This window comes from Diadema antillarum, unplaced genomic scaffold, assembly GCF_040938485.1.
Source record: "Diadema antillarum isolate AM-2024a unplaced genomic scaffold, OU_Dant_1.0 seq00001503_RagTag, whole genome shotgun sequence".
NCBI classification, from domain to species: domain Eukaryota; kingdom Metazoa; phylum Echinodermata; class Echinoidea; order Diadematoida; family Diadematidae; genus Diadema; species Diadema antillarum.
This window is the reverse complement of record NW_027272237.1, coordinates 41,104-62,373: the sequence shown is the minus strand read 5'-3', so window position 1 is coordinate 62,373 and position 21,270 is coordinate 41,104. Positions and strand designations below refer to the sequence as shown.

Sequence of the window (21,270 nt, the reverse complement as noted above, 5' to 3'; positions counted from 1 at the left end):
ATGGAATGATTTTGTAAACATAAAATGTCATCATTAGCATCCATATCATTATCAATAATGTAGTTGTCTGCACCTATGTTGTCTGTTTTTTTTTTCCATGAACAAGGCTGATGAACTATCATCTTGTACACTTATGGAAATCCATAGAGGTTGACAACCTATATTATGATTAAAAATGAAGCATAGAAAATCTCTCACAAGAACACTCAATCTTAAATGCCAGACCAACAGGGTTTTGTTTTGTTTTGTTGTTGTTGTTGTTTGTTTGTTTGTTTGTTTGTTTGTTTGTTTGTTGTTGGTGTTTTTTTTGTTTGTTTGTTTGTTTGGTTTTTTTTTTTTTTTTTTGGGGGGGGGGGGGGGTATTCCCAACAAGCAGAGACAATCAGAGTATAACATTCTTGATGGTGATATGATGACAAATCCATTTTTTTTAAGCTTTACCTATTGCCTACAGAAACTGAGCAAGTTGTGTGTAATGTTGATGGATTTTTTTTTTTAATTACAAAGAACTCAAGACCCAAAAGCCAGCAGATGTCATAACTGATGTGAAATTCTTAAAACACATGAATTACAGTTACTTCCATGACATCGAGAAAAATGACGATCTGTCTACATTTATATAGTGGAGGAAACCTACTATGAAATTTAATGTTTTCATACTCAAAACAGAGTAAGCGACAAATTCAACTACAGGAAAATCATCAAAGAATTAAAATTTTTGTGGTGTTATCCTGAAGATCCTTCATAGTGACAACAAATCAAAAAATCCACGACTGATTATATATCTGTGCTATACATTCACAACTACGCTGAGTCTACAAATAGCGTACAGTCATGTTATCTACAATTCAAACAATTCTTTGGTCTTTGAGATCACGAAAAGAGATGAAACTGATATAAAACAAATGTTTTCTATTTGGTATTAATGCAGCAAAATTGATTGGCATGAAAATTAGCAAATCCAATTTTACATACCTCACTTGAAACAAACTACTGCGGTGTTCAATTGGAAAAGCAAATATAAATCTACATAGGAAGGCACAATATTTTGATCCCTTATTTTCTAAATACATGTACATGTAGTTGACCTTCACATTCAACGCAAATCTATGTCTGCGATGCAACAATAACAACATTGATACCCTCAATTCTTGGAAACTCGCCAACCACTTTGTTTATCATTACCTCACCAAAAAGGCAGGTCACACACTTTTTGTTTTATGTGAAATACCTGACAACAATCAGTCTCTAAAGGTGCCAAAACAGAGAGTTCATCACATGGGTTGATTATCTCAAGCATTATCACCCAGCTGCAGCACTCGAATGCAAAACTTGCAAATCCATAAAATGTGCAATACCATATTTCATTGCTGTACTTAATTCTCAGTATTTTTTTTTTAGATTACACTGATTTGCATTATAATTGTCATAGTCTTCATTTCACTTTAATTTCAGTTCATTTTCGATATTCCCAATACAACATAGTATTTTTATTTTGTTTTTACTACTTTTGATACTCTCACTGTAATCTCATTCACCATTGCATATACGATGATCACATCTTTAGGTATTTTTACATTGAAAACATAATAATTTCAGTTCTTGGGCTGCTCATATTATTCTTTTTAAATGAAATAAACCATTACTTGAACTTCAACTTGCAAATGTTAACGCCATTGTGGAAAAAAAGACAGAGTTCCTCTTTCAATGGGACAAAAGATGGAAGAGAACTGGTTAAGTAAAAAAAATCCAATTCCAGGGAGTATCATAATTCCTTTTGCTAATTTTAACTGAATCAACCATGCGTATATTTGCCTAATTGTTATATCGTCCGAAGTGATGGTTGACTTGTTCAAAGTCGATTCAAACTGCTGCAGAAAGAGAAGAAAAATCATATCAGCACTTGGTGGTAATGTTGTATTTGATGAGCACAGTCAATGTGATACATATTAGCCCTGCAGTTGCTTCTTGATAAATTTTTGGAGTGAATTTTGCTCAAATCTTTTCACTTATCTTTCCTTTTCATTATGTCAGCTGTTTACAAAGTGCTGAAGCTGTATTAATGGCTCCTAGAGAACTGTGCTACTGCTGAATTCAAACTGCATCCTAAATCTACGGAAAAAGGGGAGGGGTGGGGAGAGGAAGTGCACCCCTGTAACAGCACTGCATATCCTCATTGTAAAAAGAAAGAGAGTATTCTCCCATATCACTAACCTCTAGAGCATACCCCTCAAGAGTTCCTTACTCCACTGATTACAGAAAACCTGTGAAAACAAGTCATCATTGCCTCCAAAGAAAACTACAAAGTGTTGTACCAGCCCCTCTCCCCTCCACAAGAAAATTGCAACTACACCGACTAGACCATCTTTTCATTAATTTGTAAAGAACTATTTCCAAACTTGAGCGATGAACAAAGCAAGAATGACCATCCCGACTGCAATCATTCCCAGCATCCACCAGCTGGAGTTGCCCTTCCCCTGTTTGCGGTCCTTGGAGGACAGGTCGTCCAAAGACCTGAGAACGTCGCTGACCCCTGGACACTGTTTTGGGTCGAGTCTCGATGCCACTTCATCCGCTGCCCGCAGTCCTGATTGAACAGCCCCGCTCAGGTAGCCGTTCCAGTAAGTGGCCGTCTCGGTACCAGCCCAGTGGATTCTACACAGGTAGAAGGTCAAGTTCTAGAATAGTCAGAACTCTTCAACTGTGTTCAATGATAATCACCATGTTCACATAATCATTAAGAGTTTGAAATCTCTCTCGCCCAGTCTCATTTTTCTCCCTCTTGTGAAATCAGCTACAGATCTGAATTCTATGCATACTTTTTAAAAACTTTTCAAAATAGATAATGTCATTGACTTTCAAAACTTTGCACATTAGATTTTCTAATTCCTAGCTGTGATCATCTTATTCAGAAATATGCTTAATATATGAAAATCACTTTAAAAGTTTTTTTTTTGTATTCTTCTGCAAGTCTTTTTTTTTCTTCATGTAATCATATTTCTGACGATGCTGCTTCCATATCTTCCTTTCTGGTCAATTTTCCTGGCATACCTGGCCCTATAGTGTCTGTGCCATAAATGTGATATGTTATATAGTTCATATGTTTGCATTCTAAAAGCATAATAAGTATTGTTTATGATATCAGCATCATATATCTATGAGTAAATGTACAATAGTAAATAGAAGAATTTAAAATGAATATGTTTTATTGGTATAACAAATTGGTGCTGTTGTTTTGTTCCAGCGTTCCACGTCTTACAAGCTTGGCTTTTTAGTGGAACACTGTTTTCCATCGTTATGATTATTTACTATTTTTGTTGCCATGTCCAAGTGCATTGTTTCTTTTTATGACATCATTCGTGCATATACTTTATATTGTATTTGGAAGAAAAAAATGCCTTTATCAGATGAATGAAAGACAAATTGAAAAATTGTACCACTTTGGACCATGTTCCCTTTTTTTTGATGATGGAAATAAATAAAATATTGAATATATATTGAATATTAGTGTAGTGTCACTATTGGGCTGCTTGGAGCCATATGTCCACATCTAATTAAGACAGCTTTTATTTAACTGATATATTACTATGTGCTCTTATACTGAGATTTCCACGCAGGAGCTCTTGCCTTTTCTGGAGGTTATTATGGGTAAAAGTGAAGATCAAGACTTCTGAGAAGATTAAAATAATGAAGCATGAGAGGCTTAGGGAGCTAAATGAGGATGATTACCAGTATGACCTTACCACCTCTGTTCATATGAAGAGAGGTCATGCATCACTCCAGAAGCTTACCTTCCAAAAGGTTCCCTGATCGCATCCCAGAACTCTGCTGCTCCGGTCATACACAGGTTGACAGGGCACCCCCCATTGTATGGCTCTGTGATCCAGTCCTGGAGGGGTGAGCCACACCCAATGGGTGGGGGGGGGGGAGGAGGGGGGGGGGGAGGGGGGGAGGTAAAGGGGAGAGAAGAGATGTAGGGATGATGCAGAGATAGTACGTCATACACACTGCACACTTTGGTCCGATGTACTATATGGTAGGCCCTCTGCAGGACACTCTACAGAAAGTTTACCATTCATTTTATTACCATTATTTATATAATCAGCATTTTATCAGTTAATCAATCAATCAATTTTCTCTTTGGAAGGTTTTTTGCATGTTAATAGATTATTTCATTTTCTCTAACATTTGTGTCATCACTGTTATATATCTTTGTGAAGGCCTCATTGAATAATAACCCGACTACTGACTTCAAGCATTCAAGCTTTTAGTTGAAAGAAATAGGTATAACTATGCACTTTGGTCCTGCATAATTCTTGTAAAGTATGTTATATTTGTGAAAAATTCATATAGTTGTCTGAAATATTGAAGTTACGACACATACAAAAGCAGACATAGAAAAAAACAAAAAAAAAACATTTGTAATAAGGGTTAGGGCATGTAGAAAAGCATGTTTTCAATAATAGTTTCTTTCCTTTTACTGTTTCAAGACTACTAAAATACAGCAGTTGTATGCCCAAGGACTACACTATGCAAGCTAATTATTGAAGAACTACCTCTTTATTTGTCTTGCAATACTCAGTAATCATAAATTCCATCCAAAATATATCACAGAATAATACTGTTTTGAATCCTTGGATCCTAAAAGAAGACAAGGGGAACAATAACATGAAGAAAACAAAGTTCACTCTTTTTTTTTTTCTTTTTAAGTATGGAACCCAAAGTTTGAATCCAACTTTGTGTGAAAAATGTCTAGAAGCAAGACTAGCAGCATGAATGCAGTGAACCATATTGCTTTCACTCAATATGTTATGTGTATTGCTTGTAGCGAAATGCTGGAAAATAGCAATTAGTAAACAAGGAAAATGTTTCTTACCTTGTCCCTGAACTCAATCGGGGATTTAGCTTCCGTTCCAAGGAATACTGCTACATGTTCTAAGACAGCTGCCTTCCTTTCCTCATACTGAAAAACAAAAATAAAAACACTGCGATTCAAGTCTTGGCAAAAATATTTCACGTGTCAAAAAATTACATAAAGAATGTTGTATGCTGTATAACCACGTGACCTATACAATTATTCAAGAACACATTGTGCAGACTGCTATTTCAGATGACAAATAGAGAATCCATGGTGGTAAAATTACAGGTACATTTTTATCCAATTTCCTACCTCCATTAAGAGTGTAAAAAGACGTACAATCATTTCCTTTTTTTTTTACTCCTTGAATACTGCAACTCTACTCTATCATCGAAATCAAAACGAGCTGAACAGAAGTCAATGAAACCTCCTACCTAAACAAATCAGTTTTGCCATGAAGGTAAATGTGTTTAGAATTTGGGTGCTGAGTAGAAAACTTCAGAAAATCCGTAGCAAAATAAAAGCTCCCAAATTTCAAACATTGTTTTGATCCATATTTTTTCTTCAACTAGCCTTGCTACCATGCTATGTCATTATAAATTCACATTCTCCTTCAAAAAATAAAAACAACAAAGAAAAACATACAGAAAACAATACTGTATCATTTACATAGTAAGATCTGACATAACAAGGAGTTGGTCAGTGGGTGGGGTTTGCATCAGTTGCCAGGCGACAATTACCTTCTTCGTGCCCCAGTGAGCGGCATTGTTGTAGAAGCCAACCAGACCTGGGCTTTCATTGGAAGTTGTGCAGTCAGCGACATACATCACTGGTCCGGCATAGCTTCCTCTTTCCACCTTCTCCTTGCAGAAATTCATGATTTCCCCAGAAAACCCCTTTTCTCTCCAAAAGGCCTGAAAAAAAAAAAAACACACACCAATATCTGCATTTGCCTGTGTTTGTTTTTTCAATATTTACTCATTTTGTGTACAGATTATACACTTCTCATTACAACTTTTTTTTTCCAATAATTCTTCAATATTTTTATTCCATGCTCAAAAATCTTTTGAATAGTTATTAGAGTGTGTACCCACATGGAATTACACTTGATTATGGATTGACTGTCGTTTTGTGTATTTTTGACAATTTTTACTTTGCAAAAGACCAATAGCTTATGTCTTAATCAAACAATGTCAATGAAGTGAGGTGGAGAATGGGAATAAAGGGAGATAAATAGCAATTGAATGAATTGTAATACTTATAGAAATATTTCATGGGGTGATGTGCTACATAAATATTGTGAATTATTATTATCAAAGTGCAGTGAGTGGGCCACAAGAAAATTAGAAACAAACAGACAGACAGACAGACAGACGGACAGACAGTGTGAAAAAAGAGAAAGCCAGAGCTATGGCTGCATGGTTGCAATGTGTTGACAGATTAACATCGATCCTCAGTCTGAAACACCATCAAAGTCAAAGTGGTAGAGTAACCAGTAATGACAAGGTTACAATTCATGTACTTTGCAGTATGTGAAGAGTTGTTTTTTGTCATGTTTGTGATAGTTCTACCACTCACTGTCTTGTAGGTGATGATGAATTTGAAGAGGTTGCCCATCCTCATGTAAGATGCCATAGTCTGTCTCCGAATGGGAACAGGTGAGTACTGGACCGAAACTGCACGGGGGGTGGAGGGTGTCCATGCAACAAAAACAAAGACAAATTTCTCTCAGTTGCGTGAAGATAAAGCTACAGAGTTGCTTCAATCATCTCACTCAAGCAACATTACACACTACAAACTCATTCTAGGTCACTTTATAACTCACCTACATACTCCTCATTAATTCACTCAATTAAACATTCTCTAACATACACACAGTTGCCCTTTGATTCACTCACTTTATACACACAATGCACACCCCCTCACTCATTCATTCAGCATTCCATAAATCTCCATTATAGATCCCATTCCCTTGTCAAAAAAAAAAAATGGGAAAGACCCAAAGACCTACTCAATAGCAAGTCCGGCCATTCAAGTGTAACAATGCCCTAACCCAACAGACATACCAGCCATGATGACATGATAGGGATTAAGGTAATCTCTATTCATGAACAATTAGTTTTCTGATATCTGAGCCAATCGCTGGGGCTAATGGGTGAAGAAAGAACTTGCCAAGTGCCAATTGGTACACAAAGCACAATTCAGGGCTATTAAAGTAGCCACATTCCATTCATCATGGGCATTGTGGAACTGAATATCTCTTTTACAGGCCTCTCAACAAGTGTTGAAGATATTCATTTCTTCAACACTTCAGAAAGCAAAATCTTGTCATGCACTCTCCTTTCCACCCCTTTTTCCGTTGTATACTTAAAGGACAAGTTCACCTTTATAGACATGTGGGTTGAGTGAATACAGCAATATTAATAGAACACATCAGTGAGAGTTTGAGGAAAATTGGACAATCCGTTCAAAAGTAATGAATGTTGAAGTTTCTGCTCAGTCATGGCTGGATGACAAGACTACTATAGCTTGTGATGTCACATGTGTACAACGATATAAAGAAAGAATAAAGAAAATTCAACATATTTCCAGTTTTCTCACATAATGAAAGAACACTCGACTTCTCTCTTTCCGAAGGCAGGGGAAATAATATTACCCTTAACATATTTCAGTAACAAGTAATGGGCACTTTATTCAAAAAGTAAAGTTTTGTGAAATTCTCTTTTTATTTTCCTTGTATTGCACGTTGTACGCATGTGACATCACACACTGTAGTAGTCTTCTCATCCAGCAGTGACTGTGCAGATACTTTAAGAATTCATAACTTTTGAAGGGATTGTCCGATTTCCCCCAAACTTTCACTGATGTGTTCAACTAATATTCTTGCCTTAACTCAATCCACATGTATATAAAGGTGGACTTGTCCTTTAACTTGTCAAACCATCATGGTTAATTTTGTATGACAAAAAGTTTCTAGATATATTCGACACCATGGTCAATAAATGGACATGCCTTGGCCAAGTGTCGCATCTTCTGTTGAAAATTGATGATATCAGTGAGGGCTATATTTTGACAGATAACAAAGTAACACATATATACGTCTGGTATTCAAGCTTTTAAGTAGACTGCGACACTCTTATCTGCCAAAGCGTGCTGAATGGCATATGAAATAAGACTTAATAACTGTTACTTAAAAGTTGCTTTCCTGGCAGCAGACCGCTCCCTGCGCATGAATGAAATTATAAAGTATCTCATTTATTTATTCATTTTCTGAGTAATTGATCTTATGTACATTATTGCTATTATGCAGAGGAAAGGAGCAAATATTCAAATGTAAATAATGCACCTCCTAAACATAACGACATCAACAACATAGAGGGTTACTTACCTGCACAGTTGGTTGGCATGGCACTAATGACATATTTGCAGGAGAACGTCTTGCCAGACAGAGTTTGAACCTTGACCTTTCCATCAACCTCGGCATCGCCCTGGTCAATGCTGAGGACCGGTTCGGTGAAGTGGAGATTGGACGAACCAATTTTTTCTGCAAGCTTCTTGCTAACGGTTTGGGCTCCTCCCTTTGATTTTACCAAAAAAAAAACACACACACACACACAACAGAGAATATTGTGAATAAACACAGCCTCACACATAACACATATGGGGATCAGGGATATGAACAAGGATGCGAATATCTTCCTTTTCTTTAACAAGTCAAGTCATTAATGTATGCTCCACTAATAGCATTGAAACACCTTAAGAGTGGTGCCTTATGGATATAGGACATAACAGGGAAAGAAAAATGCAATCCAGCCATCTAATGCAAAAATGACTATGAATCACAAGTGCATCTTCAGCTGATTACTATGCAGCAAATCCAACAACCACCAGGCAGATGCAGTTCTATCAATATCATCTCAGTCAGAAACTATAAAAGATATCACCTCTTCCACAACAAAAACTTGAAGTCCATTAAAAAGGTAAATTCAAGTCACTTTGATTCAAACCATTAACCATTTTGGGGCAAGTTCTTGATGAGTGCCAATGACAATCATTCTGGTTTGAAAGCTAGTGTTAGCACATTATGAAAAAGAACAGTATTGCTTGAAAACATAGTGTACATCTTAATTGTAATTTGGGAAATCATCAGAGACTAATAGACAAATTTGATTTAAATTACCAAGCAATTTGACTTGGATTCCTCTGCTTCTCATGTATCATTATGTGCACATGGTCCTTCACTATCTAAACAGTATGATGAAGTTAATTGACCTTGACCACTAATGAAGTATTGACCATTACTCCTCTCGCATAAAGGAAATGTATTTCCAATTCATTTCTATCTATTACATAAGATAGCATTGTCATTAATCGACCTAACAAAAGTCATAGACAACTTGGCATTTCAACTTCATTTGTGTGGCCTCTAAACATGACCTTTGACCTTACTTCCTTCCTAGCTGCAGTTACAGCTGAAAAAAGGTTAAAGACCTTTGATCTTTAACTACATGTATCTATACCACCACTATGTTCACATAAATGATTGTGACTTTGTTTTCCAGTCCATCCACTTTAATCATCATTGAATTTTCCTGGCTGATGAGTCCATTGCTGAATATGGCATTTTTGTGCAAATTTGATTACAGTGACCTCTGCCTAATGATCTATTACCACTTTGATTTCAAGTATATAAACATATTATTTTTACCAGTCCTGTACGCCAAGTGACATTATTACTGGACTTTGACATACTAGGTGAGGTTGTACAGCTGAAAAATGTCCTTTTTGGCAAATATTCAGTAACCAATGACTGTTCCACTTAAAGCGATTTTGCCAAAACCTAATGTGCACAACTATCGTACACCACATGGTCTTGTATTCAGAAAACTTACCTTAATCCTACTCTCTTGTGCTGCTCCGTCCTCATTGAAATACAGCATTCTATTGCTGATGCCAGAGTTGAGATAAAACAGGTAGTTGAGGGCGCTGTAACCTCTTTCCTCTGAACCATTAACAGCGTAGAACACTTTACCTATTAGATCCCTGGCAGCTTGTTCACCGCACAAAATAAATATTTGAATATTAAAAAGAAATAAACAAAGACAGCAATTCACACACAAAAAAAAATTCATTCCATAACAAACTGCAATCTCTTGCTACCTTTATCTTGATTTCTTTAAAGAACTTTTATTTGCATAAACTTTTTGATGTCAGTGAATGAATCCTGATCATTGCCAACATGTACATTTGAATAAATGAGGCCAATGTCCATCACAAAAGTGTCTCTCATTAGGGGATCGAAGCCTAGTAACGAATCCATAAATCATCATATGTGTATATATACAGGGTGGCCCAGAAAGAACGGAATGCCTAAGATCTTTAATTTCAGCAATATTTTTTGCAAATATGTCATTATTTTGCATGCTATTGGAAATGCCATTCTTTTTCCAATACAATGACACCAAGTTCTTTAATTTTGGTGGATGCGTTATGATTTTAGGACCGTTTTTGTCAACCCTTGCAATTTTCACAATGTGATCATTTTGCACTCTCAGAGATACCGAAACCAGGGAGAATTCGGCTTGCCGTAGAACCAGTTACGTTCACAATGTGTAGAATGTGGTTGTCATTGTCTGTTGCCATTGTGAATGAGACGACCTGACGACAATAACACTGTCCGCCCCATGTTCCGCACATTGTGAACGCTACTGGTTCTATGGCAAGCCGAATTCTCGCTGGTTTCGTTGTCTCTGAGAGTGCAAAATGATCAAATTTTGAAAATTGCAAGAGTTGACAAAAATGGTTCTAAAATCATAACGCATTAACCAAAATTAAAGAACTTGGTGTCATTATATGGAAAAAGGAATGGCCTTTCCAATAGTATGCAAAATAGAGACATACTAGCAACAATATAGCTAAGATTAAAGATCTTAGGTGTTCCGTTCTTTTTGGGCCACCCTGTATAATGCTGATACATGCATATCAAAGTGCAGAGGTGCTTTTTATAACAGCAGACATCAGACTCTGATTAAGATATCTACGTATATCATAGTGTTCTATGTTAACACTTCAGAACACACTCATTCCCAGGGGTGAATTCCTGTAGATAAGATAAAATTATTTCCTCTACACAACTAACTGGAAACCTACATCCTTATATTGCATAACCTCACTTTGAATTCAATCAGAAAGAGAGGTACTGTATAAAGGGAGAGGGGAAAAACAATAATGTGTCTAAGATGTGTGGTTTGTTTTTTCAGATGTGAAAAGGATTGTCTACTACAATTTATACCACTGGCTCAAATGTGACCCAACATCACAAAACCAACAAAAAGTCGCCAGACATGGCAGATTCTGAAAAAGCAGACTCTAAGCTTTAAAATGATGTATAACTCAATTCAGATGGACTCTCTTAACCTATCTAAATATTGGAAAGAAAGCACACACTCTGGAAAATGTGGACTGAGAAAAGAGGCTGTGAAGTACAGGGTCTATTCAAACGCTAATCTTCACCAAGCCATGCTGGCTGTGAGATGAATGGAACAAAAAACAGGATGTAAACCACTGGAGCAACAACAATGAAGGGATTATCAAATTAAGCTGAAATTGATCATGCTCCATTAAACACATTCTGCCCATGATGAACGCCAACTTTCAGATCACTAGCATTATTTTTTTCCAAAAAGTTATTAGAGTTGAAAGTGTAAGAGTGAGCAAGGTATTTTCAAGAAATGAAAAGGGGCCTCTAACACATACCTGATCACACTACTCTACAAAAAAGAGGGGTTGTAGAAAAACTGCTGAAAACACACTTTCCCATTATTCTATGATCCCAAACTTAATAAAGCATAATCTAGAAGAAAAATAGCTCTTTCAGAAAATATGGGAAACTCAAAATTGACTTGGTTGACCCTTTTCACCTTTTTTTTTTTGAGTCCTCGCATGAAATCAAAGCGTGCGACTTTTTGTTGGTTTTGTGATGCACGGTCACAAATGTCTATAAATTAATATTGTGTGAGGCAATCAAGGAACAATTGCAAGAATATGTTTAGGTTATGCGTGACTGTTATATCACCTGCATGAAATCACTAAATCTGTTTGTCCGGGCAGTGTCACAAGTTTTAAACTTTCTCAGAAGAAGAAGAGCTTGTTTGTGGATAACTTTACAATTTTGTTGAAAATAATATATCAACTGCCATGTATATTGCTGCACCTCTTAGAAACCCAATGCAATTATACTCTATCAAAGCCATTCATCACAGAAAACAATCTTTCTGTCATTTTGTTTGTGGAGACAATGAGGAATGTTTTATCAAGTTCATGTGACTTATCAGGGTTTTTAATTCCCATAAAATTAGGCAATTTTCAAATGATGGTAACATACAAATTACAAATAATGACATTCAAATATTTTAGTTTGTCAATATTTTCTCTGATTTGTTCCCCTGTTATAACACACACACATACCCCCCCCCCACACACACACACATATATGTATATATATATATATATATATATATATATATATATATATATATATATATATACATGTATATATTTTTTTTCCAAGAGAAATTATCATCAAGAGGCATATAATATTTTCCTTTCATGTTTAACATGTTTAACAACAGTATTGTGTTCCAGGTAATTGATGCTGCCTGTGTTGCTGGTCCCTCAAAACAAGCCAGATATTATTTCAGTAATACAAGAAGTTATTTTGAAATCTATACAGAACTCATCAAGGAAGTTTGATTCTTTGTTCCATGGACAAAATAAGTAATTTTATACAGGAATAAATTATACGATCATTTTCCCTTCTCTTCTGTACCTTCAAGAAGACAAAGTTGTTATTTAACAGAAAGTATCATATACACACCACCTACACAAACTAGATCACAAATAAACATATTATTATCACAAAATGTTTTAATATAACAGTTCCATATTTTCATGGAATATTCTAATGGCAAATGCCAACTGCAGACAAAATCACGCAGCCTTTGGGAAATACAAATGTTTGATATTGTGTATGTTGTTTGGGTCTACTGTTGAATGTGTATTAGCTGATGCCTATATGCATCACAGTATAGGATCCAGGTATTTAAGTGCCTGTAAAATATACCGGCACTTGCAGACATTATGTACACAAGAGAGTATCTACGAGCAGGCTAATAAGGAGCATGTGATATTGCCTATCATGTATCACTGTAGGGTCAACGTATTAAAAGTGCCCGTGCATTTGTATGCATATTGGCAGTGTCTATGAACAGGCTGGCTAAATAGGCATGACAGGGATAAAAGTACTCAGAGAATTACAGCAAACAAGGAAGTTGGACTTACATTTGGTCCAAGTATTTTGGGCAACATAGGTCTCAAAAGTCATGTTGTCATAGTGATCAGCATCAGGCGCTTTCCAAGGGGCATGGCAGGGCACAGTCTTGGCCAATGAATCTGTCTAAAGTGTGGAGAAATTAAATCATCAGTACACCTCTTAATGCAATATATAACATAAAACCATTTCGGCCATGTAATGATGCCCCGTCACTGACCAGGGACGCTTACCTGGAAACATTAAACTGCACATTACTTGAATATGAGACCATTCTGAAGCAAATAATTTTCACACAACAATAGATATATAATGTACTCTTGAATGAATCCCATAAGGATTGGAACAATCATCTCCCAGCATTTCCACTGATTCCCACTGATCAGTTACTAGCCTTCCCCTGTAATGCCTTTTGATTCATTAAGTCTACTTTTTCATGAATTTGGACTTCCCAACAATTTTGCCATTGATCAAATTAGACCCATAACTAGCATTTGTATGGGAGGGTTCAGAATTAGAAAAAGTGGACCTTTTTACATTCATTCCTGGGTTAAATCAGCTGACAAGCAAACAAAAAAAAAAAGGCTCGCGGTACAATTTTTTTTTGTTTCTTGTGCCATTTCTGGGTTTCATCAGCATATTATTAGTTTTGCATGTCTTTTAATTCCCATTAGCACCCAACTAAAAAAAAATTAAAATGAAAAACCAATGCAAAAATTATGATGTATATTAATATATTATAGTAGCTATGTCAAAGTATTGATGTGTCAGGATAAGTATGATATTAAGGCAATTAAAGGCTTGTTTCAAGAAGGCTCAGTTCTGCAAATATAAAACAAAGTACTGGTAACAGCTGGATACAACAAATCACATCATAGAGTATTCTACACTATAAGTCGCTATTTGTGCATTTTTTTTTTAGTATTTTCTTCATCACTTTGCAGTAATAACCCACTGAGGACAAGCTGATTATGATGTAACTTGTAATTCCAGTATAGAAACCTACCCACGCCTACTCAGCCAGGTCCTGGACTAGTCTCTAATGGGTTAACAGAGAAATGCAAGCTCAGTGATGGATTGGGGGGGGGGGGGGGGGGAGACACACTGGGTGCATGTCCCCCTTTAATTTTGCTTTCCATTTTTTTTTAAATTGAAAAATAAAGGGGGTGCAATGGCAGCGCATGCCCCCAATTTGATTTTGTCTTTTTTTCAAAGAAAAGCATGCATGCATGAAATCGCACAATGATCGTTGTCAGCCAATAGTACTGGCACCAGAAATATATTTAAACTGCTTTGCCCTCCAGCCCCCCCCCCCCCCCCCCCCCCCCCCCTCCCTCCCATCCCTTTACGGAATTCGTGGATATGAGTGCCCCTGGTAAGCACATTATAAATTATAGGTACTTTTGTATACCTTCCATTCAAAGTTCATGAGGTCCAGAAGGGCGAAGATGGAGAAGGCTGGAACCTCTCCCTCGAAGGATTGGACCCTGTGGTTGGCTCCGTACTGCTGCAGCTTGCGCCCCTTGGTGAATTGTGGGTAGTGCTCCATACCAAGCTCCTTGAGGAGCCAGAGGATGTGGTGCTGTGTTCTAGGGAAGGGAAGTTGGCATATCCTTTGTGTTCTGGTGCAAGTATGTGGCTGGCCATTCTCTTTAAACATAATGTGGCATGCAGGGCTTGCATGGTCTCAAACACAAGCTAATAGTCAGCTTGAGAATCACACATAGTGACAAAAGTTATTCGGCAGTTGTTGGTATGGGCTGTTTATAGTGAGGTAATTGGAAGAGCATGAAAGTCATAATGGCAATAAAATTCAAATATGTTAATGAGCAATAATGATGACGATCATGCATCATTATCATATGATTATCATCACTATATATTCATATATTCATCATCATCATCATCATGCATCATCGTCATCATTATTTTTCTCAAAGTGTATAAATATATGATAAGAGTGATTTTTTAAAAGTTAAGAATTAAGGTACAGTAAGACACCACAGGTCAAGGAACGAGAGGGGGTGCAGGGAAGAGGAGAGGGTTCTTATCACCTGCTGACCCACTGTCCACCGAGGTCCCATGTATCAGGCCCATTAGCTCCCTGCATGGTGACTGTATGAGTTCGACCTCCGACCCTGTCTGCACAAGGACAAACAGTACAATATAATGAGTCTCCAAGGCAATTTCAGATTAGCCAAGTAAAGTGCTCTAGATCCAGATAAGTATAGTTGAAACGTAACACCTCAGGCAATTATGTAAGAAAAAAAAATCTTCCATCAAGATAAGCCAAAATGCATCAACATTTCTAATCATTTGAAATAATATCATTTCAGATGTTAACCCTCAGATATTACTACAAAAGAAAATAATATCAATATTGGTGGATCAATCAAAAGGAGAAATGACATGTCAAGATCATTAGATACATAAAATTACAAAGAGGTTTACAGTAGGAAATGCTTACAAAGAGAGAGATAGAGAGAGAGAGAGAGAGAGATTAAATATGTGACTCATTACAGGATTCTAAACAGGAATGTTCTGAATAGAGGCAACTGTTTTATTTCAACATAATCCTTTCCCTTTCTGATTATTTTTCTCATCATAAATTATTGTACCAGAAATGATTAAATGTTAAAGACATATATATATATGAACGACTGAACTACCGTTTTTTTACTAATATGCAGAAAGATGAGTGTGACATTGATTTTAATCGACCAAAAATTAATACGTCTTTGTCACTTAATTTCAAAAGTCACTACATACAAACATGAATAATGAAGACAGTTTGTGTTGGGGGCCAAGATTTTAGTTGGCTTTGGGCTATAGCCATAGGTATTTCTTTCATTTCTTTTTTCTGGGGGAGGTGTAGTTGCATGATCTGTAAATTGTGCACAGATAACAGAATTGCTAAAATTAAACAGCCTTTTATTTTTCAGAACTATATCCCACAAAATCCCACTGTAAACAAACAAAACTATGAAGAAAAATGTCCCAGAAGAAGCTAGAAAATGAGGAGTACATTTGAAAGATGGCAGAATGAAAGAAAAGAGCAAGAAAAGAAAAATTACAAATAAAATAAAAGGTACAAAGGATTATGTTTCTTTGACAGAATGAAAAGAGAAAAAAAAAAGATGCCTATGAAACATATGAAAATGCATGGGAAGGAGTAGAGAGTTTATAGGGGAAATGAAGAGAATGAATATGAAAATATAGGTAGCTGATATAAAAGGAAAATTAAAGAACTGTGGAGAGTCATAAAAAGTACATAATATATGTGTATACCTTTAGCTTCCAGAACAGCCACCTTGCATCCTGGAATAGTCTTGGTGAGGTGGTAGGCAGCCGTCAGACCCGCCAGCCCAGCTCCAACCACAATCACGTCATATTCATCTGTCACAGAGCCCTCGGGTTGAGCCATGGCTGACCTGTACTACTACTAGTAGCGGATACGATCGATTTTTATCGACACGTTTTAATAATCAAAATAGATTTTAACCAGGTGTTATGCACGCAGAAAACAGATGTAGGTACTAGCCTGTTCAGCGAAAATGTAAGTAGGCCTATATAATCTCTAGGGCCGGTACTTCAAAACTGCTGCTTTTCTAGATTTGGTTGGAAAATGACATCGCGTTTACTAATTGGTACAGACCTAATTACTGCAGGAACGTCTGTTCTGCTTCAGTCGCAAAACACAATTTACAGTCACCCGGGCCATGCAGACACGTACAAACAAGCTCGCGAGACATATCATCGCATTGTTATCATCACGCGTAATCTTATGATAATATAATGAATGATTACAGCTGATGTGAACAATTACTACGTGACAAGATTACTCGAAACATGCGATCGCCTGTTTAAAACGAAAACATTAGGAGGATTATTAAAAATCGAGTATCACGTATCGTTTCAACTCACTTTTTGTCGATCCGAAGCAATTAAAGAGCCCCTGGTGATATTCCCTATATGGAGATCGGTGTATTACGAACGCGTCGTGAAGTACGACAGCCCAAGGAGGTACTAGGTGCCTAGTACCTGCTCGGACAGCCAACGACCGGTGGTGGGTGATGTGAATGAAGTGGACTGAGTTGCGATATAGCTCAATAGCATGTCATTGTATAGGTCTACCTACATGGCTGGCTCGCTGTTTATTTTTAAGTGACGTTTGTGCGGCTGCTGCTGTTTATATAGTTCCAGATCATAGTCAGTAAATGTACTGTACACGACAAACAACAGACACTGGTATGTTATGTAAGAATCTGAGGTAATGCATACGTGGAGATAATTGCGGCTCAGTATTTCGGTCTGTTAGTGCTCTCTCTCACCGATGAAAGTCTATAATTAACAGCAGCACGTCTGACTCAGAGACTCGCTGCTTCAACATAATAGTCGAGTTAAGAGTGACGTTTGTGCTATATATGTGTTTATATATGTTTGGTTTGTGAGATATATATATATATATATATATATATATATATATATATATATATATATATATATATATATATATACGACTCTGTGAGAGTCGTGCATATGCTAGATAGCTCCATGCGTGGATCATTTGAGTATAGGGCGTATGCATGATCCGTAAGAATATAGCCTTTAATATAGTTATGTCTTTCTGATACTCGTGAAGTAGAATCACAGATCAACACAAGCATCCTTTTTCAAAATCACACCTCTGCTCACCCCCCCCCCAAAAAAAAACCGCCAAACATTCTTATTGTTTAGGCACTTCTCTATCTATCTAGCTGTCTTTGCAATTAAACGCTAGCAATCTCTGTTTTAATCTGCTGAAGAAGAATAACTGATAAATCTCCATTTGTACATCGATATATCTCTGAATATGAAGAGTTTGATTGCAAAAAAAAAATGAATCACCATCTTAGGAATCACCATTTTCAAATCACTATTTTAAAAACATTTTAAAGTAAGTCCCTCATCAGATAAAGCAGTTGAAATGAAATCTTTCCAATGATGCCTCACTTGTGCATAACATGGATATTCTTGTAGCTATGATTAAAAATGCCCCATATTTTCTTGTTCTCTGTTATTCTAACAGAACTGCAAAGACAGTTTTGTATCTCAAATTGGCAAGAATTGAGTTAACTTGTTTTGTAATTAAACTTTTCTTATGATTATGAATTCAAGTTATACTCCCCATTTATCATGCACTATCTTTTCAATCAAATCTAGCCCTCTTTTCCTTATATTCAAAGCTATCACTCCACATAATCTATCTGTTTATCTATCATAAGTCAGCAATCCACCTACATAATCTCTTTACTGATTGCTGTGTATTGCCTGACCTATCAACACATACCTATCTCTTGCAATTTCTCTGGCAATCTACTAACCTGTCCATCTCTAAATGTGTTTTGAACTCCAATGCACGCAAGCCTCTGGTATCTTTCATCCCTGGAAAATGTGTAGACATTTACCACTTGGATATTTAGTGTAAGTTGGTTGTTCATTCCTCTAATCTGTCATGTATTTTGACAAATCAAACAAAACGAATATACATACCAAAACATTTAACATATCAATTACACTTGTTTGTGGGTATCTGTACATTTGTTTTGTTTGTTTTTGGTTTTTATCTATTTGAATCTTTAATGATGTATTCATCAGTCTGTATCAAGGTAAGAAATGTAATGAAGTTTGTGAAAATGCAAAGTATGTAGAGAGAGAGAGTATAATTATTGTGTATAAATGTATCAAATTTGCAAAATTATTCATATGTACAAACATATATGTACCTCTTTTTTTTGGTCTGTTCCTCGTATGATTTGTGCTCTAGAAGCAGCCTAAATTTTAATTTTGCCATAAGCCTTATCTCTTCTTTTCCAGTCTACCTCGTCCATAAATATAGTACATTGTGTGTTTCTATGAATTGTATTGTTCATGCAATAACAACCCACACACATACACATAGAGGCACACACACACACACACACACACACACACACATGCTGAGGGAAAAAAAGGGTTCATCCAAGGTGACTAGCAATAGTCCAGAAATGGGAACCCCTGCGTCATCATACTACATTTGTATTTGAATGGTGGCCTGCCGTATGAGAATTTAAATCAAACCAGACATACTCAATACGAGCAATCATACTCTCTTATTTACCATCAACAGTTACCATACAACAAATCCCAGCAGGCAATGCATTCTGATGACCAGTCTTCCTCTTGAATAGCATCATACCTCCATTTTCTCACTAAACATGAAGCAGGTTACCAGCACTTAGCATTATACATGCCACATACTTCTCAATAGCCCCGGAATCTATTTTTTCTGGTAACTGGGACTTCCCGACAGTAATTACTTACTTAGAGGTTCATGAATTCGTGGATGTGGAGTACAGTAATGAATGGAGAAGTGTACCTGTACTTGGGCATGTTGCATTCTGTGTGGATCAGAGTTGATATTTTTGTGTGTTGTAGTTTTTCAAGAGGAACGATATGTTCTCTTTCTCTTGCCCCATATCATGGTTATGTACTGTGGTTTTATCTTATTTATGTATTTATTTTTTTGGTTACAGATTGTCAAAAGCCTCCAAATTGCTACATTTATAAAGAATCCTTAAAACTGGCAACACATTTCAAATTTTCAGAAGAAATCAAACCTATAATGTCTCTGCATGAAAAAAAAAAATTGTGTACTTTTTCCCCTGATTTTTTTGCATATTCAATGACTTAAAACCAGTTTCACGTAATTTTTTTTTTTTTTTTTGCTCGAAAATAGGGTGCTCAGTTGGACAGGTCACTATTTTAATTTCTTCACCCAAATTAAGCCAGAGCTTGATGGGTTTACCAAGAGAAAACAGCATCAGTATCCCCTAGAATTGAACATAATTTTTATTTATTCTCTAGAGTACATGTATATGTTTCATTCTTCCACCATAGCTTGCATGTTTCTCAGTTTTAAGTATATTGAAAAATAGAATAAAAATCTCAAGTGGGAGCCCATCCATACAAAGACCAACGGCCTCTTCCATATTCTCTCTTTTAATTTCATTTTTTTTCTCTCTCTCTCCCTTTTTTTGTTGTTGTTGTATATTTGTAATCCAATGAAATGTATGTAATATCCTCACCTTTGTTCTCTATGTTTTAAGGAGAATTTGGAAATAAATGAAATTAAAGAAAAGGAATCAGTTTTAACCAGTTCCTTGAACTCCACAGTAGAACACCTCAAGCTGCAGTCATTCACAGCTTTATGAACTTAAGTTATATAGCAGTGGCTCCCATGGAACTGCACAGTATTTGAACTTGAAGAAAATAGGAGTCTTTCATATCACATTGATAAACTTTGGGTACACATCACATATAACAATGAATAAATAAGACAGGCACCAGACTGCTTAATTATGATAAGCTCTTTGCTTTAATATTATTTTCGTCCACAACAACCAAGAGTAAATATTGCAAATCCCGTCTCCTGTTTGTGACATCATTCATACAAGATGCATGATTCTGAGAAATTGAAATCCCACACTACACTAATACATCTCAGGTCTGGGCAACCCACGTTTGTACTGCTACAATAGAGCAAACATAATAATAAGAATGGTAAAGGACATTTATATTGCGCAGCTACTATAACAATGTGCTCTACTGCCCATACACACATATCGTGGTACGTACTTCTGGATATGCGTTACTTTGACATTTTTTATTCTAAAAGGAAAGAGAGATAATCTCCAACAAAACTGATAATTTATATTGTCGATAAATCCTTTCACTATTTCATTAATGCATACTTTCACCATTTTTACATCTCTGCCCCCCAGATCTAACACCAAGAAATAGACTGACACCAAGTCTGTAAGAAAATGTTGTCTTCATAACATGTCATGTCGATACAGTATAATCAAGTATATAAGTATACCACACCTTTAATAATGGCACATGTAAATCTCACAGGAGCTACAGATGTATGGATCTCACATGTTTGGATTTCACGATAGATTTAATTAAAAAACACAAACATATGACGTCTTTGTGTTTACACAGACATCTAACTGGTTTGACTTGATTGGCAGCAGAGCAGAGAAAACAATGCAACTTTGGC

The 21,270-nt window shown here is 36.3% G+C and overlaps 1 protein-coding gene across 1 annotated transcript; it reads right to left on the bottom strand.

Moving 5' to 3' along the window:
• Window positions 1–796: 796 nt before the first annotated feature.
• LOC139710135 (probable flavin-containing monoamine oxidase A) lies at window positions 797–17,197 on the bottom strand. Its single transcript, XM_071622066.1, has 12 exons — window positions 17,112–17,197; window positions 16,476–16,626; window positions 15,242–15,329; window positions 14,599–14,776; window positions 13,199–13,313; window positions 9,751–9,908; window positions 8,247–8,436; window positions 6,437–6,534; window positions 5,599–5,772; window positions 4,877–4,963; window positions 3,792–3,889; window positions 797–2,655 (listed from the first exon to the last, which is right to left on the bottom strand). Exons 2-12 carry the CDS (start codon window positions 16,609–16,611, stop codon window positions 2,388–2,390), a joined length of 1,590 nt encoding a protein of 529 aa, XP_071478167.1. The 5' UTR covers window positions 16,612–16,626; window positions 17,112–17,197; the 3' UTR covers window positions 797–2,387.
• Between the last annotated feature and the right edge of the window lie 4,073 nt (window positions 17,198–21,270).

What these genes read in the sequence shown, in the direction of transcription:
- LOC139710135 (XM_071622066.1), bottom strand. Translation starts at nt 16,611, where the DNA reads ATGGCTCAACCCGAGGGCTCTGTGACAGATGAATATGACGTGATTGTG. An exon ending in GGCTGTTCTGGAAGCTAAAG is followed by an intron (nt 15,330 to 16,475) that starts GTATACACATAT and finishes GTCCTTGTGCAG; the next exon opens with ACAGGGTCGGAGGTCGAACT. An exon ending in TCATGAACTTTGAATGGAAG is followed by an intron (nt 13,314 to 14,598) that starts GTATACAAAAGT and finishes TCCACACTTTAG; the next exon opens with ACAGATTCATTGGCCAAGAC.